Source organism: Bos indicus x Bos taurus, chromosome 14 (genome assembly GCF_003369695.1).
Source record: "Bos indicus x Bos taurus breed Angus x Brahman F1 hybrid chromosome 14, Bos_hybrid_MaternalHap_v2.0, whole genome shotgun sequence".
NCBI lineage: Eukaryota > Metazoa > Chordata > Mammalia > Artiodactyla > Bovidae > Bos > Bos indicus x Bos taurus.
In genome coordinates, this window is record NC_040089.1 from 55,186,859 (window position 1) to 55,212,556 (window position 25,698).

The following is a 25,698-nucleotide window of genomic DNA, read 5'->3' on the forward strand; positions in this document are numbered from 1 at the left end:
AGAGGGCTGGAACTGTGATAACTTAGATGAGTGGAATGGGACAGTGGGAGGGGGGCTCAAGAAGGAGGGGATATATGTACACATATACACATATGTATCCCCTCCTTAGGGCAGTATTAAAGAATGACCTAATCATCGGACAATTGCCTCATCTCCCAGGTCTAATCAGAACCTGCTTAATCATCTAATCAGGTCATGCTTAAAATTTTGCATGCTAGGCTTCAGCATTATGAGAACCAAGAACTTCCAGACATACAAGCTGGGTTTAGAAAAGGCAGAGGAACCAGAGATTTAAATTGCCAACATTTGTTAGTTCATAGAGAAAGAAAGGAAATTCCAGAAAAACATCTACCTCTCTTTTATCAACTACACTAAAGCCTTTGACTGTGTGGATCATAACATATTGTGGAAAACTCTTAAAGAGATGGGGATACCAACCATCTTACCTGTCTCCTGAGAAACCTGTATGCAGGTCAAGAAGCAACAGTTAGAACCCTGTATGGAACAGTTGATTGGTTCAGGATTGAGAAAGCAGTACAATAGGGCTGTCTGCTGTCACCGTGTTTATTTAACATATACACTGAGCACATCATGAGAAATGCTGAGCTGGATGAGTTACAAGCTGGAATCAGGATAGGTGGGAGAAATATCAACAACCTCTCTTGTGTGGATGATGCCACTCTAATGGCAGAAAGTGAAGAGGAACTGAAGAGCCTCTTGATGAGAGTGAAGGAGGAGAATGAAAAAGCTGGCTTAAAACTAAACATTAAAAAAACTAAGATTATGTCATCCAATACCATTACTTCATGCATATAGAAGGGGAAAAGGTGGAGCTAGTGACAGATTTCCTCTTCTTGGGCTCTAAAATCACTGCAGATGGTGTCTGCAGCCATGAAATCAGAAGACATTAGCTTCTTGGCAGGAAAGCTATGATAAACCTGGACAGTGTGTTGAAAAGCAGATACATTACTCTCCTGTCAGAGGTCCATATAGTCAAGGCTATGGTCTTCCCAGTGGTCATGTACTGTTGTGAGAGCTGGACTGTAAAGAAGGCAGAATGCCAGAGAATTGATGCCTTTGAACTGTGGTGCTGGAGAAGACTCCTGAGTGTCCCTTGGACAGCAAGGAGATCAAACCAGTCAATATTAAGGGAAATCAACTCTGAATACTTATTGGAAGGACTGATGCTGAAGCTGAAGCAGGTGTGAACAGTCGACTCATTGGAAAAGTCCCTGATGCTGGGAAAGCATCAGAGGAAGAGATGGCTGGATGGTATCACTGATGCAATGGACATGAAATTGGGCAAACTCTGGGAGATGGTGATGGACACGGAGGCCTGGCGTGCTGCACTCTATGGGGTCGCAAAGAGTTGGACACGACTGGACGACTGAACAACAATGGCTGATTCATGATGTTGTACAGCAGGAACTAACACAACACTGTACAATCAATTATATTCCAATAAAAAAGAAACAAAAAATAAAACAACAACAACAACCACAGCCAGTGTCTTGGTGTACTGTTCCTATATCTCTAGCACCTTCCTTATCCAGACTCATGCCCTGAGGGCTTTAGTCACTGAGTTTCTTCCATGAAGCCTAGGCCCTCAAGCTTAGTGTGCTCAGGCGGTGCTCTCGGGCAGAAGGTCTCATGTGACACTGAAAATCACAGTCTTGGGTATTTTTAGTCCCTGTCCATTTTAAAGGCCTCTTTTGGTTGATTCAGTCTCTTTGGGATAAATGGCAGTCTTTCAGACTCTCCCCACCCACAAACGCTCCTACACGATGGCTTTCTGGGTATGCCACGTGACCTCGTGCCAGCTGTACAAAGGTGCTTCACATCCATACACTGCTACTCCCATCTCTCCTCAGTGGTTTTTGGTGCAGGGTGGCACGCCTGACCTGCTGGCATGATTAACAGGTTCTCTCTGACCATCTGACATGTGAAGGCATTGATTTCTGCTGACTGCCAGCTAGAAACCAAAGACTTTCACTTGAAGAGCTGTTTTTTCTGACACGACTCTTTGTCCAGAGGTCCCCTCAGTACTTAAGCAACCACTTTCTAGGACACCTGGAAACTTATAGATGTCCTAACATTTTGTGAAGGCTGTGAGGGGCCAGAAGTGTTATTCCATGCATATCTTTCTTGCCACTTTGCAAAATTTTGCTGTGATGTCACTCCTTGCCAGACTATAGGGCTTTCCTTGAGACCTCAAACCCTAATTCAGTTTAAGTCTTAGAAACAAGCTGTTAGCCTATCTGTTCTCCTGCCCCTATTTCCATGTTTTTAAACAGCAGTGTGCTTATATCTGGGTATCTAAATATCCAAATTTATATCTAAATCTGGCTAGCAAGATAAAACTGCTTTAAGAGAATGGAGGGTAGGAGAGGTTGTATGTGAAGCAATTTAGATTACATACAGGAAATAAATCACAGGGTTTTTTGACATTAGAGTGGCTAGTGTAGTAAGTACTGGACCTCAATACACGTAAGGGCTTACCAGGGAAATTTTTAGTCAGTGAACAATCTACATATACAGACCTGTATCTCAACATGATGCAACTCCTAGACTACATTAGAGACTATGTTGATCCCAAATCCCTGACCCTGTAGATATAAGGAAACCCAAGGCTGATGAAGAAGAGTAACCTATGACTGGGCACAGAGTGAAAGTCTCTCAGTCTTGTCTGACTCTTTACGACTCCATGGACTATACAGTCTACGTAATTCTTAAGACCAGAATACTGGAGTGGATAGCCATTCCCTATTCCTGGGGATCTTCTCAACCCAGGGATCGAACCCAGGTCTCCCACATTGCAGGCGGATTCTTTACCAGCTGAGCCACCAGGGAAGCCCAATGGAAGATGTGGCTGCAAACACAAGCCTGTGCTTCCTATTTCCTTCAACAGAGAGCTGATCAGCACTTCCTTCCACTCATGCAAGCCTTTCCACAGGCTGATCCCCACAAGGGAGGAAGCTTTTGCCTGCCTAACTGGTAGAATTCCAGAAGAGCAACATGGCTGGTGCATGGGGTTAAAGCTCAGAAGCAAACCACCTGGGGAAATGAGTGACGACCCTGGTGGCAGAAGATGAGAACACTCAGTACCTAAGTGGACACATAAGAGAGCCTGGGAGTTGAATGAAGAAGATGCTTAACAGGAATGGGGAAGATGAGGATGAAATTCATACAACAAGGAGACTCTCTTTAAGAATAAGTCTTATTTGTACAACTTTTATAATAGTCAATTATTTGACCACATTATTAAGTGGACCATTTTTCCAGGGCCTTGAAAGTCAAAGCCCATCCCAGGACTTGTACAAGTAAAGGGACTTGAAGTTTAAGCTGGATGCTAATCTTCCCCCTACAAAGACCCATATCTCATCCTCTTGGAGACGCGTATGCCTAGACACTTGGCTTGACCACCAGAGACATCAGCATGGAATTACAGCGGAGAATGTGATTGCATGTCAAGAGGCCGGGAAAGTTCAGTTGCACCAGAGAGGTTCGGGCAGAGCAGAGAAGACCACCCACCCTGTCACAGAAACTATGAGGACAAGAGGGCAACATGAGGGTCTGAGGTCAAGAAAGTCCCTTGTCATTCAGATACCAACTTGAAAAGATGGAGAGGAACAAAATCTGAAGGTCTGAACATTTACCCAAATGCTCAGCCAGAGTAAGCCTAAGGAAACCATAATTTAAGCCACCAAAGTTACCTCTGGCAGAATAGCTGAGCTTATTTTTATCTCTGATACCTAGAAAATAGAGTATAGTGAGTGAGTGTCAGAGAAAGGGGTGATGGCTAGCAAGGCTGATTAGGTCATTCACAGAAATGAAAGACAGGACATATTCTTGCACATTTGCACTTATCAGGGCAAATAGATGACTTTAGAAATCCATCCTACTACTCCACCTCTCAGAATCTCCAAGGGTTTATTTATCTCCCTTAGGAAGACCCCTACTTCCTTTTTCTGGGCTTAACAAAGAGGAGAACCTCTTTCGGTTTCCCACGATCTAGTACCTGTCTACCTCTCAACCTCGTCTCCAGCAGCTTGTTCTTCCTGGAGCCTTCTGCTGCAGATCTTCTGGGTCCTTTCCAGTTCTTCAATTGGACCAAACTCTCACTACCTATTTCCTCAGCTCCACTATTCTTACCACCCACTTTGACCAACTCTTTTCATTCATTGACCAACTCTTTTCATCCTGAATCTCTCAACTATAAGGTCACTTCCTTAGGTCATTTTTTGGATCTTACGTTAGGTCAAATCCTATTATGGAAGTAATTAATTGCTATAATTACAAAATAGAGGTTGAAGTTTCTTCATAATTCAAAATAATTTGAGATTACAGGAGTAGAGCAGAGAAAAGGGTTTCCAGGTCCTTAGAGAGTTCAGGATGTGGGGTTGGTGAGATTTCCTGAGCCTGGCTTATCAAGCCTCAATAGTGTTATTTGTGGATGCGGTTTTGGTAATGACATTACCCTTTCTCAAGTGTCTACTTTTCATACCTGCGGTGTCATTGGTTATGAGCTGAGGGGGAGGATCACCAATCTCCAGTTCAACTGTGAGCTCCATGGATCTCTTCCTCCGCAGGCTCTCCCCTCGTATTACTTTGCTGACACGGATTTTGTCACTTGGTATCTTTAGGAACAAAGCAAGATTTCTAACCAGATTATGAGAGCTATAAAAGTCATCCTCTGTTACAGCAGGTAATTGGAAAGAGACAAATATGACTGCAGTGGTGTGAACTTCAACAGGTACAGTTCCTTTAACCAAAAGGTAAAGCATCTGGTAGGTTCTATCAAAGTAGTTTTCACCAGGGAGAGTGGAATTCAGGTTAGGAAGTAATTGCTCTATAAAGGAAAAAAAGCCAAAACAGCAGTTACATTTATTTATATTATCATAATTACCATGCAGTATTTAATATTTGTTTAAATGTACGAAATTCTGAAAAAGTTCAATATTATCATTCTTTTACAGGAAAATGTGCATATTAAAAGCAAAAACATTTATAGAACTGACGTGCAAAATTAGTCAATTTTAAAAATAATACTATTAATAATCATTATATATTAAATTTAGTATAAAAAACAACTAGCTATAGACATACTAATGAGAAATAAAATCTAATTATAAACTAGAAATCTATGTTGTACTTATAATACTCTTTATATTTTCAGAATTTTAAAGCCGTGACTAAAGGCATTTTATAATTTAAAAGTGTAAATTTAACTTTAATAGCCATTTAGTTTATGCAGTGCTCTATACCAGCTCTTAAGGAAAATTGATGATTCAGTGCTTCTATTTTTACTAAGGACAAAAGTATATACTATAAATGAAGTTTATATGAAAACATCTCAGAAGGATCTCACATCAATAACACAAGTTTACATTTCAGACTGAAAACCCTTTAGTTAATGCAAAACAAATTCTTCTAGGGCACTGAATTTTTGTAAAAGTGATTGAGATTATATATACCTATATATGTAATGAATAAGTATATATGTGATTTTAGGGCATAGTATAAACAATGTCCAAGAAGTAATAAATCCACTAACACATACTGAGCACAAAGTCTGACTGTATAACACTGGAATGTGATATGAAGCTTCTTACCACATTTCATAGTGGGGCATACTGAGGAAAAGAAATTAGAATCTTAGAAAAAAGAGATTATTTCTTACTAACATAATAGACATTCATAGCAATGGCATTAAGAAGGCATTTCATTATTACTATATATTTTTGAACACCTACTTGCAATTTGGCTTAAACATTCCATGAATCTGAAGCATGTGCTTTTGTATTATAAATTGAAGCTGTTCTCAAGCTACCATTAGAGATGCATATATCATTTATTCTAGGTAACTTTCTCATGTCTTCACATTTTGGGCAACCTAAAGAGATATGTCGGAGAAGGCAGTGGCACCCCACTCCAGTACTCTTGCCTGGAAAATCCCATGGATGGAGGAGCCTGGTGGGCTGCAGTCCATGGGGTCGCTGAGGGTCAGACACGACTGAGCGACTTCACTTTCACTTTTCACTTTCCTGCATTGGAGAAGGAAATGGCAACCCACTCCAGTGTTCTTGCCTGGAGAATCCGAGGGACGGGGGAGCCTGGTGGGCTGCTGTCTATGGGGTCACATAGAGTTGGACACGACTGAAGTGACTTAGCAGCAGCAGCAGCAGCAAAGCGATATGTACAGTCATAATAGGATATTATTCTCATTCCAAGTGTCAAAGCAAAATGTTTGTCTAAAAACAATGCTATTTCAGAAAAAAATTTTCTAAAAGGGTGGTGGTGGTACTGTTTTGCAAACTTCTGTAATCAATTCCCTGTAACCAATTTATTAAATTCTGTCTGTTGATATTCTATTTCCTTGATTTGAATGATGGAGTACTTTGAATCAAAAGTATTGTCTTTTTTTTAAAAAAAAGAGTTGAAATTTATAAAAATTAAGCTGCAAACAGGTGCAATCATTTGTGTCTAAAAATAACACTGACTCTCCTGGTTTCCAAGGAGGCCAAGGAGCAGAACCAAGAGCGTGGGTTATAGAGCTAGCCTCTATGTATTCAGTACCTTGCTCTGCCCCTCCAGCTTTGACATTGCTCTGGACTGAATTGTGTCCCCCCACTCAAATTCACCTACGGTAGCCATAACCCGCAATGTGACAGGATTTCGAGATGAAGCCTTTGTGAAGAAATTAGGTTCAGATGAAGTGAGGGTGGGGACTTCATGATGAATTAAGGCCCTTATAAGAAGGGACACCAGAGAGCTCACGCTCTCTCCCCAGCCCCTCCCTGCCACCTGAGATTACAGTGAGAAGACAGCCATCTGCAAGTATTCAGAACCAGACCATAATGGTATCCTGATCGCACAGCCTCCGGAATAGTAAAAAAATAAATTTCTGTTTTAAGCCATCTAGTTTATGGTGTCTTGTTATGGCAGCCTGAGCTAAGACAGAGACCTTGGCAAATTACTTCATTGCCCTGTGTCTCAGTTTACTCATCTGTGCCTACCTCAGAGGGTTATTATTAGGACATAGGAACAGCGAGTTATTATATACAAAGCACTTAGCACAGTGCCTGACACATAGCAACGTCTCTGGAAATAGCAGCTATTCATGTTAGTAGAAGTAGGACTTGCTTCATAGACAGTAATGATTATGGGTTGTTCATTCATACTCTCCTGTCTAGCTTCTATTATGATCTACAGCACACATTGATGTAATCATTAACCAGGATTAGGGGGCGCAACTAAAATATGATGATAAGTAGCACACGTAGAAAGGAGTGGACTGGGCTTATTAGGACCATGTTTAACAAAAAAAATTCCAGGAGCAGAGATAAATCCCAGTTTTGCAACACTGGTAAATCCGCAAGTTAGCTTCTTTCATATATTTCCTTTAAATCCAGAGTTTATTTCACATATTTACTTCACAGTGTTCAACTGCTGTTATACTAACTTTCTCGGCAATACTTCTGGTGACTACCAATGAAGTTAGGTTCTGACCTCTATGAAAGAGAAGTGAAGCAAACATAGGGTAAAAATTCTAAGCGAAATGTCTTCTGTATGCAGGAATAACTGAACTAAATGCATAGCATATAAATGTTCCTGGGGCAAAGGAATAGCCATGGTACACACAGACATTTATCTGCAGGTGTGCAGATAGATAAGAATTCCATCAGAAGGGATCTTTCAGGGCACACATGTTCTAAAGGAACACATCTTAGTGTGTGGTGGACCGTGGGTAAACATTTATTTTCTCTGTATTTGTCAAGGGCTAAGGAACTAAAAACATTAATAATGAAACACTATGAAGAATTTTATACACCGTTAAGTACATATACAATGTATGCAGTATTTTTCTGAGCAAATACCTGTATATAGTTGTCTAGTAAGTTCACAATGTTTCTGTTGGGAGTTCCACACTGTGTTTTGGGGGCAGACCAGTGTATTGTTCACATAGACATCCAAACGCTGACGTGTGGGGAAAAAAATTCCTACCAGAACAGCCTATTAAAAATAAACAACATTTTTACATCTAAAGAGAACAATGAAACAGAATACTAGAATTTAGCACTTTGAAAATATTCTTTATACATGCCTTCCATAGAATATTAAAACAAAGTTTTATGGATTTAGGGTAAATATTAAACTAAAAACTTTAAACAGATTTACATTCAATATGGGATCGCAAGGAGTTGGACATGACTGAAGCGACTCAGCATGCATGCAGGCATGCAAGGTGTGTGTGAATTCATGGAAGGGCTTCCCGTGTGGTGCAGTGGTAAAGGATCTGCCTGCCAATGCAGGAGAAGCAAGAGACTTGGTTTCAATCCCTGGGTCAGGAAGATCCCCTGGAGAAGGAAATGGCAACCCACTCCAGTATTCTTGCCTGGGAAATCCCATGGACAGAGAAGCCTGGCGGGCTATAGTTCATAGGGTCTCAAAAAATAAGACATGACTGAGCGATTGAGCATGCATGCATTCATAGGAAAGAAAGTAATGTAAGAAAAAATACTAGAGGACAACCTCTAAATTAAAGAAAGAATTCCTTTAAAAGATGATGTTCAACACAGGCTTTCAACTCCAGGGGCAGGGGAAATGGGAACATTAGCAGTGCTCTTCTGTACAATGCAACCACACAAAATTAGGTACTTAATGTTGAAAACACTGCTCATCTCTGAGAAAATTTTGTTAGTAAGACAAAAAAAACAAAAAAATCAGTCAAAATAACTATCCTGATTAAGTGTGGGTCATCCTTCATGTTCATTCCCCATATTTCATGCTATCAAATAAAGTAAGGAGACTTGGCTTTTGCAAAGGCAGGGCAGAATTTACAAGAAATCTAATAAGCTACACAAAAATATTCTCTTTCACTCAAAAAATTGAGTCCCTGTCTGATTTAGGCACTATTTTAGGAACTTTCAAAAGTCCCTGCCCTCTTCGAGCTTACATTCTAGAATAGGGAGAGACAATAACTAATAGAAATAATAAAAATTAGAGTATGAACCATGTTAAAAGGTGAGAAGTGCCATAGAAAAAAAAGGAAAGGTAGATCAGAGTCTGACTAACTGGGTGAGCCAGCAGGGAGGGGTGGTCAGGGTAGGCCTACAAAGGAGAATGAGAGTTGAGGAAGTTGGGAGTAGAATGTAGAATGTTCCAGGCAGACTTACCATCATCAGAAATGCAGGCCCAGAGGGTAAGATGTCTGGTGTGGTGAGGAATAGCAAGGGGCACAGCATGGATGGAGGAGAAGTCAGAGCGCTAAGGGATGCGGGAGATTCTTAGGTGCCCCGTAGACCATTGTGAGGACTCCGGCTCTTGTACGGAGACAATGGGGAAATTATTGCAGGATTTGGAGCACAGGCGTGGCCTGCTCTGACCTGTGTTTTTGAAGGTATCTTGGTGGTTACTGAGCTCTGTTACTGAGAACAGACCACAGAGGGGGCAAAGGCAGAGCAGGAGGAAGAGTTGGGAGGGAACTGCGTTACTTCAGGGAGGACATAATGTTGGCTCAAGCTGGATAGAAGCACTGGAGGTGAGGAGTGGCCAGATCCTGGACATTTTGCAGGAACACTCAATAGGATTTGCAGATGGGCTAGATGAGGAATGTGAAAGAAAGAGAAGAATAAAGAATGATTCCAAGGTTTTATCTTGAGCAGCTGAGAGGATGGAAATGCTCTCGCCATTCTCAAGTGTCTCCTTTCCTTACTCCTCTCTGTGCCTCGTCTCATACTCATTACTGATGAGTATCAGTTGCTGATACTCTGGGACTTCTGAGTCTCATACTCAGAAAAAAAATCTATAGTATGAGACTTCTACTTAACCTCATACTCTTTTCCCACTGACATAGCATAAAGTTAATTATCTCTGCTGAATTCATTTTACAGCAAAGAGCTGACATTATTGAAGATATTTTAGATAATGTGTTGTGATCTCTGAAGTAAGTTCCAAAGGTGTATTCCTGACCTATATGAATAACAGCAGCATGGAAGAATGACAGTATAATCCTAAGGGGCTGGTTTTAGATGCATGGTATTTTTATGTACAAGTTCAGGTTTTCTTGCTAATCACACAAATCATAGGGCTCACTGTCACACCTCAGATGTAGCAGCACAAGCCAGTGCCTATGTGGAGAGGTGTTGGGAACTCCTGTGTGCTCTCAGGCTGATAAAGCTGTCTGGATTCTCAGTGTTCTTAGTGGTACCCTACTGGTTCCTGAAAAGGAGCTGTAAGGCTGATGTTGTTCCAGAGGACAGGGAAGGAAGTAAAGTCCTTAGCGGATAGATATATATGCAAATAACTTCAATAACTCTTTATTTAAGCCTTTGATTTTAAGTTTATTCATTCTTTTTTTCTGGCCACACTGTATGGCATGCTGGATCTTAGTTCCCCGACCCATGCAGTAGAAGCCTCGAGTCTAAACCACTAGACTGCCAGGGGATTCCCCAGTAATTCTTTTTTTCTGTTTGTTTTTAGACTTTTTAAAATAAATTACTTCGAAATAATTGAACAGAAATAATCGTCATAGAATTACTGAATGATAAAGTGCATTTCTTGACAAAGTCAATAAATGAAATAATTTTTATTATTTTTTACATACCTATCAATAATTACTTCATTTATTTATTTAAATACTTTTTATTTTATATTGGAGTATAGTTGGTTAACAGTGTGTGTTAGTTTCAGATAGACACGTGTATATGTACCACTGAATCAATCACTTTGCTGTACACCTGGAACCAATAATAAAATAAGAAATTATTTCTGTCTTGCCTTACCTTGTCATGGTCAACATTAAGCAACATCAGTCGAAGATTCTGAGGACTGGTGCCTGTGAAGTAGACCTCGTAAGATTTGCCCAGAGCCACGATGCTGTGAAACAGGGACAATCTTCTCTGGCATGTGTACCCGGCACACCAGCCATGATCCTGTGGGCCTACATCCACACAAATGAAAGTTCATGTTCCATATTATGAATATTACTAGTGCAAAGCCTGAAGTGTAACTGTATTCAAAATAAATTGCAGTGGTCAAGCTCAGCATTTACAGCCATTATCCATCCACATGTCCATTCAGTGATCTAAGCTATTTCTGAAGCCTTGCCTTAAAAAAGAAGGCAGGGGTCTTTCCTTTGGTTCAGTGGTTAAGAAGCCACCTGCTAATGTGGGGGACACAGATTTGTTCCCTGGTGGGAAGATAAGCCCGTGCACCACGACTGTTGAGCCTGTGCACCTTAGAGCCTGTGCTCCACAACTAGAGAAGCCACCTGAACAGGGAGTCTGGGCACCACAGCTAGAGAGCAGCCCACGCTTGCTGCAACTAGAGGAAGCCCGGCACAGCAACAAAAATCTTGCGTGGCAACAGAGGCCCAGTGCAGCCAGCAAATAAAGGCTCCTGAAGGACTTTAAGCAGACAACAATGGGTTGCACGGAAACTTTTTTTTTTGAAAAGGAACTCAGGGAAGCAACTGCCTCTCTACTATCCTTACTTTTAGACAGCCCAGGGTCATAAGGTAAACTAATATGTTGAGGATCTGCATTGGAAGGTTATTAAAGGAAATAGCAGGTTTACTTATATATCTACTTTAATAATCATGTCCAGGCCCCACAGTGAGGAAGAAAATGCTTGATGCTTTCTCCTGTTTCTCCTATCAAATGTGACTTTGGGTGAGGAAACAACTTTCTCAAACCATTTATTGAGAAATACACTCTAGCAGAGCTAATTTGCTAAAAATACAGCTTGTACCTAGAAAACATACACATTTGAATGTCCAAATCACTGATGCATTATTTCTTTCACACACTCGTTTGTTCATTAGTTAATTTCTTAACTTGACAAACTTTTAAGTTTATTTTTATTGCCTTTAACATTCCTTCTTATTTTAATATTTTTGTGAATGAGGATAGGTACATTGGAGGGTCAACATCATACATAAACAGAAGAAACGTGAAAAATAACACTCCCTTAAACTCTCTCAAAAGCGAAAAGAAAGTGAACAATTTCACCTGAATCCAGACATTTCCAGAACACATGTAACATGACTTGTAAGAAACTTCTCTATTGCACTTCAGTTTTAAAGTGGCTGGGATTATATATATACACAGCAGTGAGATATGGAATGATGAATTTTCCTGATGTATTTATTCATTAGTTTTGCTCAATTTCCTAGCTTGCTTGGAATTATCAATATTTATAACTGAACTTCGATTGAATTTTACATCAATATAAACTTCTGAAGCTCAAATAGAGCATAACATATTCCTTAGCATTAGAAACATAAATCCTAGGATAGGGAACATGTGTATACCCATGGTGGATTCATATTGATGTATGGCAAAACAAATACAATATTGTAAAGTAATAAACAATTTATTTGTAAAAAACAAATTTTTTTGTAAAAAACAAATTTATTCGTAAAAAACAAATAAAATTGAGGGAAACTTTAGTGGTATGTACTAATTTTATCTTGGAATTATTCTTTCCACCTAGTAGAGACATCCCAAGCTTTTACTTTATTTTTTGTAAAATAAAATAATTTTTATTATTTTATAAAATAAAAAAAATTTATTTTATAAAAATAATTTTATTTTATAAATAAAATAATTTTATTTTATAAAAATTTATTTTATAAAATAAAAAAAATTATTTTTTGTAAAAAAAATTTTTTTGTAAAAAACAAATAAAATTGAGGGAAACTTTAGTGGTATGTACTAATTTTATCTTGGAATTATTCTTTCCACCTAGTAGAGACATCCCAAGCTTCAATAATCCTTCTAACACTGTCATAATTTTTGCCACATTGCTATTATTTCCTAACAGAGGCTGAAGATATCAAGAAGAGGTGGCAAGAATACACAGAAGAACTGTACAAAAGGACCTTCATGACCCAGATAATCACGAAGGTGTGATCACTGACCTACAGCCAGACATCCTGGAATGTGAAGTCAAGTGGGCCTTAGAAAGCATCACTACGAACAAAGCTAGTGGAGGTGATGGGATCCAGTTGAGCTCTTTCAAATCCTGAAAGATAATGCTGTGAAAGTGCTGCACTCAATATGCCAGCAAATTTGGAAAACTCAGCAGTGGCCACAGGACTAGAAAAGGTCAGTTTTCATTCCAATCCCAAAGAAAGGCAATGCCAAAGAATGCTCAAACTACCACACAATTGCACTCATCTCACACGCTAGGAAAGTAATGCTCAAAATTCTCCAAGCCAGGCTTCAGCAATATGTGAACTGTGAACTTCCAGATGTTCAAGCTGGTTTTAGAAAAGGCAGAGGAACCAGAGATCAAATTGCCAACATCTGCTGGATCATGGAAAAAGCAAGAGAGTTCCAGAAAAACATCTATTTCTGCTTTACTGACTATGCCAAAGCCTTTGACTGTGTGGATCACAACAAACTGTAGAAAATTCTTCAAGAGATGGGAATACCAGACCATCTGACCTGACTCTTGAGAAATTTGTATGCAGGTCAGGAAGCAACAGTTAGAACTGGACATGGAACAACAGACTGGTTCCAAATAGGAAAAGGAGTACATCAAGGCTGTATATTGTCACCCTGCTTATTTAACTTATATGCAGAGTACATCATGAGAAACGCTGGGCTGGAAGAAGCACAAGCTGGAATCAAGATTGCCTGGAGAAATATCAATAACCTCAGATATGCAGATGACACCACCCTTATGGCAGAAAGTGAAGAGGAACTCAAAAGCCTCTTGATGAAAGTGAAAGTGGAGAGTGAAAAAGTTGGCTTAAAGCTCAACATTCAGAAAACGAAGATCATGGCATCCGGTCCCATCACTTCATGGGAAATAGATGGGGAAACAGTGGAAAAAGTGTCAGACTTTATTTTTCTGGGCTCCAAAATCACTGCAGATGGTGACTGCAGCCATGAAATTAAAAGACGCTTACTCCTTGGAAGGAAAGTTATGTCCAACCTAGATAACATATTCAAAAGCAGAGACATTACTTTGCCAACAAAGATCCATCTAGTCAAGGCTATGGTTTTTCCTGTGGTCATGTATGGATGTCACGGTTGGACTGTGAAGAAGGCTGAGCACCGAAGAATTGATGCTTTTGAACTGTGATGTTGGAGAAGACTCTTGAGAGTCCCTTGGACTGCAAGGAGATCCAACCAGTCCATTCTGAAGGAGATGAGCCCTGGGATTTCTTTGGAAGGAATGATGCTGAAGCTGAAACTCCAGTACTTTGGCCACCTCATGTGAAGAGTTGACTCACTGGAAAAGAGTCTGATGCTGGGAGGGATTGGGGGCAGGAGGAGAAGGGGAGACAGAGGATGAGATGGCTGGATGGCATCACTGACTCGATGGACGTGAGTCTCAGTGAACTCCGGGAGTTGGTGATGGACAGGGAGGCCTGGTGTGCTATGATTCATGGCGTCCCAAAGAGTCGGACATGACTGAGCAACTGAACTGAACTGAAACTATATTCTCATTAAACTGACGTGCATGTGTGCTAAATCAGTTTAGTCATGTCCAACTCTTTGTGACCCTATGGACTGTAGCCCGCCAGGCTCCTCTGTCCATGGGATTCTTCAGGCAAGAATACTGGAGTGGGTTGCCATCACCTCCTCCAGGGGATCTTCTCAATGCAGGGATCGAACACACATCTCATGTCTCTTGCGTTGGCAGGTGGGTTCTTTACCCTTAGACAGTCACTTTTTAAAATTTATTTAAAAGAGAAATGTCATATCACTATTATAAATGGAAAACTTGTAATGTCTTTCAGGAAAAGCAAAATATAAAAATAAGAAGAATAAAATCTTTCCTCATACAAAACAAAGCAATTTGTAAACCTCTTCATTAGTCACTTAGTGGTCTAAAATTCTTTCCATGATTTCTCTGCTTTATAAATCTGAAAGGTAGAATTTGAAACTGGGTTGACTGTAGGTCATAGAAACCAGGCAGATTATATGTCAGAGCAGAATTGTGGAGCGAGTTAAAATCAACGAGCTGACATAGCTTATTCTAGTCTCTTCAACAAGGCAAAAAAATGAACTTGTAGGGTATTGGCTCTTTTGGGAATTTCAGAATATTCTGGTATATGTTGTGACATTGTCAGGACAGAGAGATCTTTCTGATCCTGGTTATGTGCCCCTTCAGCATTTCAAAGACTCTAAAAGCACAATTAGGGACTAATATTTGAGCCCCCAATGCCACTTCAGGGATATATAATGAGTCCTTGCCCTCTGTTTTAAGTAGCTTTTAGAACGTCACCTGTTTATTCAAAAACTCTTGGACACCAGAGTTGATCTGAATCCTCAGGAGACCACTGCCTTCCATTATATGAGAGCCAACAAGGGCCAGAATGGAAGGGACCTAGATTCTGGAGCTTGACAAGATAGTCTTCATAGTCAAAGAAATCAGGATGGACAAAAACCAAAGCCAAACAAAAAACCTCACAACTCACTGATTCTAGATTAAATCTTCCAAGGATTCATGAAAATGAAAGGTGTAGGTTGACACTGTTCCTTCTCAAGTATTATAAATATCACATTATCAGTTTTTTAATTTATGTAAGGAAAATTGGGGTTTTTTTGCAGGCATTCAGATCAATTTTTTCTTAAATGTATTTATGCCACTGCTGCTGCTGCTGCTGCTAAGTCGCTTCAGTCGTGTCCGACTCTGTGCGACCCCATAGACGGCAGCCCACCAGGCTCTGCCGTCCCTGGGATTCTCCAGGCAAGAACACTGGAGTGGGCTGCCATTTCCTTCTCCAGTGCATAAAAGTGAAAAGTGAAAGTGAAGTTGCTCAGTTGTGTCCGACTCCTAGCGACCCCATGGACTGCAGCCTACCAGGCTCCTCCGTCCACATTCATACCTATAAAGATGACTCAAGGCATAACCTGCCTGCTCTTCTTTTAACGTTCAGTTTAGAGTCATTGCCTGCTTTCTAATGACTGCTGAAGAGTCAAGTCTCTTTACCTTCCTTAGATCTTTCTTACAATCAGAAGGCAAGGAAGTTCAGATGTTTGCTAGTTCTTTGTGACAGATAATGTATGAGATATGTCCATGAATCTAATAAAGAGTGAATGCTTTGAGTAACTCTATTTGATTTACATTGAATACCTACCATTAATGAGATCAACATAACCATTGCTCACTATAGCCACCGGGGAGAGTCTTCGAGTTTCTGTGTCGGAATCCAGGCTTTCGATAACCATCATTGCATATTCCATCCCAAAGCACCTATGACCCTGCCATTCTGGAATGTATTTACAGGTTGAATCTCTAATGATTCCTGGAAATGGTAGAAAACACATTTATAAATGAAACAGAATCTCCTTACAAAAGCATTCACATATTATCTTTTGCTTGTACATATGACTAATAAGTACAAAATATACATTAGAGTACATCAATCATTAAAAATAAAAAATGTTTTGTTCCATGAACCTGAAGACTAACAGAATAAGAGCCAACAAACCTTTATAAGGTGCTTTTTCAGTGACAGGAATTCTACTTCCATTTGGGAATGTGAGCATCACCTTAGGAATTCTATAGTCTCCAATTCCAAACTGGCTATTTCCATTCCATTCATATTCTGCTTCAGGTATCACTGAACCAGAATTCCCCAGGAAGGAGCCATCCATATCTCTAAGTAAAGATTTCCTTTTGGCATCACAAACCATATCTACACAATCTGATGGATTCACCTTACTGTGGAGAAAAGGTGAAATGCATAAATACTTAGATTTAGTATAAACTCCCTATTTCTGGAGAGCATTAAAATATAGTTGCATATTTGATTAGAGTACCACAACATTGTTTGAATCTTATTTCAGAAAGGATTCAAAGTGGGACCAAGTAGCATATATAATTAGCATTGTAATGATGCTTTTCCATTGTATTGACTTGGTCTATTATTGTGATTCATTAACATTTCAAAAGGACAATTTATATCTGTGAGAAAAAAATTAAATTCCATTTTGCTATTTTATATTTTGTTGAATGATACATTTCATATTTGTGCATTGCTCAAAATATATTAACACTGCTCAAAGAGTAGGTAAATTACTCAGTAGTACAGACATATAAAATCCTTGTGTTGGCAGGGAAATCTTTATATTTTTACCTTCCTTTTCTTCTTTTTAATGGTTCTCTAAGAATTATAAATGTACTGCATGTTTCCTATAAAATAAATCCTTAATAAAATCTCAGTCCACTTCACCTTTCTATCCCAAGTTTTTAGGCTCATCAACAATTATAGATTAGTATATATTCATTCTTGTAGGCTTTTGTCTATGTATATACAAGTGGATATATTTAAATTACAATTTTTATGCTACATATTTTAATAACCATTCTGTAGATATCCAAACCGTAAGAGATGAAATACTATAATCCCATCATGCAGTTCAATGATAGATGGTATTCTGCTTTCATCTTGAGCCACTTGGAGTGTTGACTGTTATTAGGTATAATAATAAAAATGGCTGCTTAATTTGCAATGTACTAGACATTGTATATACATGGTATATAGTATACTTACACTATATGATATATACAATGGGGAAATAAAATTTATTCTAGAGTTATAACAACAAAATACTATCTGGTAGACCTGAGCTTTTTGCTAAAAAAGACGTGAAACCATAAACTATTCCTTCCTCTATGAGTTTTGGAGATGATTTGAATAAACATTTCTGTAGGCTATGTGTTCTTTGTGTTCAAGTGTGTGCAGAGTGTTTTTGTGAGCAAGTCTGTGAATGGAGTGCCCAGTAGCACTCTTACATTATAGTGTAGGGCTCCATCTTACTTCAGGTTCCAAAGAAACAGAACCTGAGATGCGGATTTTTGTTCAAGTGAGTTATAAAGAGAGTTCTCAATAAGGAAAGGAGAGAAGAGCAAAGGAGAGAAGCCATATACAGCAAGGGAAAGAAAAGGGGGACAACTGTGGTCTACATACCAGCTTCAATCTGATCTCAAGAGAACCTCTGGATCATGAATTACACCCAGAGGGGTTCTACCTCTTCTTGTATAATTTAATCATTTTTTTTATGGACTGCAAGAAGGTGGTAGTAGGGAGCGCTTTAGCCTCTCAGAACTACTCCTGTTTGAATAATCTTCTGGAAAAGCAGGCAAATGCAGGTCATTACTGGCCAACATTTAGAGCATTTGAGGGCTAGATGAGCTACCTAGTAAAAGGGATCTGGGACTGTGCCAACAGTATCCCAATAAAAGCATAGAATTCAAAGACATATTTTAAAACATAATGTTTTCTCCATGACCTAGATATTAAAGTTATATATGAAATATGAAAGATTCAATGATAACTAAATAGGAGCTAATAGCTCCTATTAGCTATTAGGAGAGGGGAGCCTCCAGTGAGCCAAAAAACACTTTGGTTTAACAGTTATTGAGGAGATACTGGGTTTTCATCAAAATAAGATCAGATGAAATCAAACTAATTAAGAAATACTGCATTTCTCTGAAAAGATGTCTATCTAATTAGCATTATTTCTTGTCTTCTCTCTGTACTAAAAATGGTCAAAGAGCTCTAATGGAAATTTTCTTTCCTCCAGTACCTTCTTATATCTAAATTCCTGGTCTGTCCATCTTAACGAAGAATAGAAGTTACTGGCTATATTCTTTCAAGACTTAGGATCTAAGTGGTTCAACTTCTAGAAATATTCTGACACCAACTAACCTTTGTGATTGAAAAAAAATCATCATTCAAAGTTTCTGCATATTCTCAATCACAATGATTATAATGATTCTCATTTAATTTCCAAATATACACTGCGGTGCACATAATAAGATATTTGGATAGCAAAAGGAAATAAAAGAGGTGAGGAAAAGAGAAGAAATGATAGACATGATTTTCATTTCTAATGACTATTAACAGAGAGATCTTAATGTACAAATACACTTCGGACTCAGTCTGTTATCTTTCATGTTTAAAGATGGTGCTATTTATGATACACGAGCAGAAAAGCATGGGAAAATATACATAATAAGGCCTAGATTCTTCAACTTACCTGAAGGCATAGATATATTAGACACTTTCATAATGCTGATTAAAATTTCATAGACATGAACAGTTACTTTAAATACAGCAACTTTCTCAGGTCTATGGCAGGGAAATAAAACAATGGAAAACTGTGATGACAGGGAAGAAGCTTAATTTTCACATATTTTACCTTAAATCAGGCCTATGGATAAATATTTTCGATTGTTCAGTAGTGTCAACCAGCTGTATGTTCTTCACATGAATTGGATGCTGTAAATCCTCATTTAAAGGGTTAGTAATGAATATTACATTAGTTTCACCTGAACAAACATTTTTAAATCCAACAAACGTTGTATCTAAAACAAAAATAATAGGAAAATGATAATCTGCTGTAGAGAAAGTGTCGAATCGGTTTTGTTTCAAATCTATTGCACCAAACATGTCATTTAACACTACCTTGAACACGGAGCTCTTACGTGTCAGGTAAGTGTTAGTCGCTCAGTCATGTCTGACTCTTTGCAACCCCATGGACTATAGCCCACTTGGTTCCTCTGTCTTTGGGATTCTCTAGGCAAGAATACTGGAGTGGGTTGCCATTCTCTTCTCCAGGAGATCTTCTTGGCCCAGGGATCAAACCCGAGTCTCCTGCACTGCAGGCGGACTTTTTACTCTCTGAGCTACCAGGCGAGCCCACGTGTCGGGTAAGACCACCACTACTTGTGGACTAAATCCACACCACTGAGTAGTCTTCTCCTGTATTTTCTCTGAGCTTGGCATATTTTCTCTGTGATTTGCTTTATACAATGGGACAAGAGTAACATAAACAGATCTGAAAAGAGCTTGCATATTATGAGGGCTCACTCTCTTGGTACTTTGGGGGAATTCTGTGATTATCAGCATGTGAGTAAGCCTAGGAGATGTTTGGCTCAGTCATTCCCATTATCCCATCAAGGGCCAGCACCAATCACCAGACATGGAAGTGAAACTATCCCAGACTAACCAGTCCCTAAGACATCTTGTAAAATGACAGCAGCTCAGTGAACAGTCCTAGATAAGATTAGCAGAACTACTCAGCTGAACAAAACCTAGATTGCCAAGCCACAGAATCATGAGCTAATAAATGGTTGTTTAAAGGCTCTGAATTTGGAGGATGGTTTGTTATGCAGAAAAGGATAACTGAAACACTATTGCTCCCTTGGTTTTACTGCAAATATTTGCGGTCCAAAGTTTTTTGATTGGATCAAAAAACAAGCTCTTTCACACTTAAAATTTCATTACTCAAAACTTAAAACAGTAAAAAGTGGCTCCAAAAAATGCTCAAATTAGCTATGTGCTATCTACTACCCTGCTTGATTACATTTTATTGTAAGAAAATATTGCATATACATGAATATAAACCTGTAGAATAATATTAACAGAATATTGCAGCAGTAGATGTTGTTCATACACTACACAGATATCCTTCATTGGTCTTAAACCCATGCGGCACGTTAAGCAATTTTTGGCGAGGCTATCCACGTTACAAAGTGAAAGTCACTCAGTCATGTCTGACTCTTTGCAACCCCATGGACTACACAGTCCAAGAAATTCTCTAGGCCAGAATACTGGAGTGGGTAGCCTTTCCCTTCCCCAGGGGATCTTCCCAACCCAGGAATCGAACCCAGGTATCCCACACTGCAGGCAAATTCTTTACTAGCTGAGCCACAAGGGAAGCCCATCAACAAAGACACCAGGTCAATAACTTAGACATCTATTTTTGTTTTACCATACTATTTCTCATAATTTTAACTCCTAAAAATGTGAAACAAATTTCCATCATTTCCCCAACTCTGTCCTCACTGTGCACTGACTGTGCTCCTCAACGGGCCCTGAGTCTGTTCTCACAATGGTCTGACCCTGGTCCTCACATCAGCCTGTCTCTTGGCCTCACTAGGGCCTGAAACTCGTCCCCTAGAGCCTGACACTAGTCCTTTCGATGGCCTGATTCTTTGCCTAGCAAATGCCTTACTCTATGCCTCACTACGGCCTGAAAGTTTTCCTCATTGAAGCCTGATTCTTTGGCTCACTGGGGCATGACTCCTTTTCTCACTAAAGCCTGAATGATTCCTTACTGGGACCTGATTCTGGTCCTCACTATGGCCTGACTCTTGTCTGCCTTGTTGCAAGACTCTCATACTCATTATGGCTGACTCTCATGCTCACTAGGGTCTGATCCTAATCCTCACTTTGGCCTGACACTTACCCTCACCATAGCCTCACTCTGGTTCTCACTACAGACAAATGATGATAATTTGTTTTGCATTTCTAGGAATTAAAATTATGAGAAATAGTATGTCAAAACTTAGGTGTCTAAGTTATTGACCTGGTTTATTTGAGGGGACACTGGTTAAAGTTTTCATGAAAGGGAGACTTGCTAAGCTGAAATAGAGAATGACTCAGTGTATTTAATGGGAAAATTGAAAGTACTTGCTATATTCTCTATATGAATTTATATATAACTATTTTATATTTTTAAGGATGCAGCCTGGTTCGGTGAAAAAGCAGTGTATTTTTAAGTCAAGAGATCTTGATTCTAATCCTGGCTCTGCCAAAAGCAGTGGAAGTTTGGGAAAACATTTAAGTTTTATGAACTAAAATTTTTTCAGCTGTAAAAGGTTCTAATAAAATATAACCCAAATGATACAAAAGGGCATTCCAATTTAGAGAAACTAAGTATATTAAATCATTATACCAGTGCCTTTTCTCTTGTTTGAGAAGGAAAATGTAATGTCAATTCTTTAATATTTATACAAAAATGGTATTCTTTAATTTTTTAATTTTTAATTTTTCTGGCCACATCACATGCAGAGTCCTAACCACCGAACTGCCAGAGAACTCCCAAGGGAACCATTCTTGAAATTGACTCTGATGTTCAGTTTCTTTGCTTGTCATATTGAACAGATTACCTTAATCATTACTTTTTTAAACTAACAGTGAAATTACTAGTTATATTCTACATAGTCTTTACATAACTTAATTGAGTAGATTTTCAAAGACTATGTTTAAACTTGCCTGAGATGTCCAAAAGACCACTGATGGAGTTATAATTCATGATCCCTGCATGGGGTTTCCGAGGCGCCATGTTATGTGCTGAAGAAAAGGTAGGCCAGCAAATCCCACTTCTCCCACCTTTTATAAAAAGAAGAAAGTCAATGAAATTTGAATATGCACTCTTATGAACCCCCAAATCAAAAGTTCTAAAATCTTTACCTGATGGAGGTCTAGAACTTCGATGGGCAGCAGAAAGTTCAATATTGGGATCATCATTAGTTAGGACATCAGAGCAATTAAATTCAGGGCTACTTCCAACAATTAGGGAGTTCTATTTAAAAAAGTTCAAAAGGTAAGCTTTAATAACAACATGACAATGAATAGTACTGAATTCCACTGTAGCAAAGCACAACCTATATAACTTTGAGAAATGGATCATTCAGTAAACCAAGATGCAAAAGATGTGATTTCTACCCTGAGTGGATGACATTTAAAGCAGGAGTGGGGAGACAGGCATATAAATAATTATATATAATGGCATGTTGTGTTTCTATGATAGGAATTTGTGCACGAAACAGTAGCAACAGAAAGAGGACAAAGTGTCAAAACTACCTAAGCTGGTTCAGGAGACTTCCTAGTGTGAGTGAAAATTAAACTAACTGTGACAAGATTAGTAGGTGATAAGCAAGAAGAGATGAGGGAAGGAGCGGGCAGAGGGAAGGATGGAGAGATTCCTGGTAGAAGACGACGGGCACAAAAGCAGGAGGTATGACTAGAAGGATGAAGTCGAGAAAATCATTTGCATTCAGTATTTTACCCTTCTCAGAGTTGTTCTTTCTGCTTTGTGTGGCTGCATTCAATTCTTACCTTAATTTGCACCGTTTTACTGGAAATCTTGTGAGATACAGCAGACGGCATGTAAATCATTGAAAAAATGGCCATTCCATTGTCAATCAGGGTCACGTTGTAGATATGCACACTCTCCGTGGTCTGTAATAGAATTTGTAGGTTACACAGTACAGAATACAATCATTAAAGAAAATAAACAATCACTTTTTGGGGATCCATTTACCTGAAAATAAATTCCGTAATCCCAGCATGACCAAATGGTAAATCCCTGTATAAGCGAACATCCAGGAAGGCCATCTTGGTTCATATAGATACCAAATAAACCTCCATGGGCTTCATTGTCAAACCACTTTTCCAGAGAATTAGACTGACCTTTGAAGGAAATAGAGGAGCAAAGAATTAACATTATGAATCAAATGACAGTTATAAGCAGTATTGGTTAAAGTTGAAATTCTTTTCAAAAATTAAATATATAATTCTGATGCAAGTTTTAACAAGATAATCAAATATTTGCATGGCTCTGCCATTTATGGTTTATTTAACATTTTTCTCATCTAATTTGTCTCTTCACTGTTACTCAGAATAATTGTATATTCATTTGCAAAAGTTTGACTTAGAGTTAGTACCCTTAACTTATTATATCTGATTAAAGATGAGTTTCCTTAGAAAGATTATGAAGTTTGGATTCAAACAAGGCTAAACTGAAAAATACAATGGTAGCACTTGTTGCCTATCAATGTTGCTGGTCTCTTCTGATCATCCCTGTGTCAAATTAAGAGTCACTTCCTTAAAAAGCTTTCTCTGACAACCTGATTCAAAGTAGCACTTCAGGGGGACTTTCCTAGTGGTCCTGTGGCTAAGACTTTATGCTCCAAGTGCAGAGGGAGGAGGTTCAAGCCCTAGTTGGGGAACTAGATTCTGCACACTGCAACTAAAAGATCCCACGTGCTGCAACTAAGACCTGGTGCAGTCAAGTAAATAAACAAATGTTTTTAAAAAAACACAAAAAACAAAATGAGGCAGCACCTCAAGTCACTTAACATGGCATTACATTTTCTTCACTTTGATGTTTAATTACCACTTATTTGTGAATTATTCATCTCCTCTCTTCTATTAGAAATAAGCTTCATAAGAGAAGGAACTGTCTCTAGCTCCTTCACTGCCAGATTCCTAAAGCCTAGAAGGTAATGAAGAGGTAGGTGCTCATCAAGTATTTCTTGAATTAATGCATGCATGATCTTGGGAAAGATGCTTAAAATTTTATAACTTCAGTTTCCTTATATATAAAAAATTTTATTGCCTAATTCAGGGTTGTTTCAAAATGAAATGAAATAATCAAATAAAGTGCTTCAATAAATGGAAGCTATATCCATTATTAATATACAGGATAATTAAAGTGGATTTTCATGAAAGTTTTACTTATGGACAAACCAGAGCAGTAACCTTAAACAATCCCTCCTGCTGCTGCTGCTGCTGTTAAGTCACTTAAGTTGTGTCCGACTCTGTGCGACCCCAGAGATGGCAGCCCACCAGGCTCCCCTGTCCCTGGGATTTTCCAGGCAAGAGTACTGGAGTGGGGTGCCATTGCCTTCTCTGACAACCCCTCCTAACCATGCATAAATTTAAGGATTCCTTATAAAGAGGGCCACTGTCTCCTAAATTGTACATTGTACCAGCTCTTTTGTCCAATTTCCCCAAGATCTCACTTCCTCCATCTTCTACTGCTTATCCCTTCTTTCTTTGACACTGACATTTCGCCTATGGTCAGTTTGCCTGATTTCTGTTTTGTTTTCTCCCTAAGAAGCTGTTTTCATGTCTACACCTTGCTTCTGCACAGCGTAGCCCCATGGACAAGCATGGCTTCACCTCTGCACCTACTTGTGTCAGAGCTCCTTTCCCAGCTTCCCAGCCCCTCACTTGTCTGGGACATGAATTGCGTAAATTGATGTTGCATCCCAGGAATTAAATCTTCAATTCCTTTGTGATGTCTCACTTTTCAATTGCTTTAAATCTAAAACCTCCTTATAAACACTCCCAATTATTTGGGAAGATCAACATAGTCAGTAAAAATGTATTACATGGCATTATACATATTAGTAAATACTCATATTCACAGGTCATATTTTGATTTAAACAAACCCACAACACTTCAAAGAAAGTTTACAAAATTACATATTTTAAAATTTTAAGTCAAAGAAAAGCCACTTTTACGCTGTTGTGAACTACAATATTTAAAAGGAGCATACATCAAGGAATCAGTTAAACCTGTGCCAAAGTTGTTTTATTCCTTCAAAATGTATTTTGCACAAAAATAAAATTAGCTAAAGTCCAATATTTTTTGAATTTATAGAAAAAATGCTTACTCAAAAAAATTTCAAAAATAACAGCAGAGATGTAAAAAAAATCAACTGTAGAAGGGCTATACATTTTTCAGAGAAAATTCCATTTCCTTTACCTAAGTTTCTCAAGAGGTAAGGCCTGCAGTTCTCTTATTCTATTTTTTTGATTCAATAATTAATTTACCTGGTTTAGTAGTCAAGAGGTTATAAAAATTTATACAGTAGTAAGTGACCAGGCACCCTGTTCCTACTTACCTTCAATGACTTTTTGCTTTAACACTTTCAATGTTTTTTATGTAAATGTATATACTGTGTGTGTGTGTGTGTGTGTGTATATGTGTGTGTGTGTGTGTGTGAGTTGCTCAGTCATATCCAACTCTTGGTGACCCCATGGACTGTAGCTTGCCACACTCATCTGTCCATGGAATTCTCCAGGCAAGAATACTGGAGTGGGTTGCCATGAGACTCTGCCTACAATGTGGGAGACTTGGGTTTAGTCCC

The 25,698-nt window shown here is 38.8% G+C and overlaps 1 protein-coding gene across 3 annotated transcripts in view; it reads right to left on the bottom strand.

The window, feature by feature from the left end:
• Positions 1–25,698, bottom strand: part of PKHD1L1 (PKHD1 like 1) — a 178,556-nt gene that overhangs the window by 14,042 nt on the left and 138,816 nt on the right. For 2 of the 3 annotated variants that reach the window (XM_027561303.1, XM_027561304.1), the window contains exons 64-73: positions 23,082–23,230; positions 22,877–22,999; positions 22,229–22,340; positions 22,031–22,147; positions 19,170–19,335; positions 16,454–16,686; positions 16,100–16,267; positions 10,785–10,942; positions 7,878–8,013; positions 4,505–4,849 (exon numbers count right to left, since the gene is read on the bottom strand). In XM_027561303.1, the coding sequence (XP_027417104.1) occupies positions 4,505–4,849; positions 7,878–8,013; positions 10,785–10,942; positions 16,100–16,267; positions 16,454–16,686; positions 19,170–19,335; positions 22,031–22,147; positions 22,229–22,340; positions 22,877–22,999; positions 23,082–23,230 (1,707 nt within the window). Of the gene's footprint in view, positions 1–4,504; positions 4,850–7,877; positions 8,014–10,784; positions 10,943–16,099; positions 16,268–16,453; positions 16,687–19,169; positions 19,336–22,030; positions 22,148–22,228; positions 22,341–22,876; positions 23,000–23,081; positions 23,231–25,698 lie in introns of those variants that run through there. The other variant, XM_027561305.1, reaches the window with a different exon arrangement.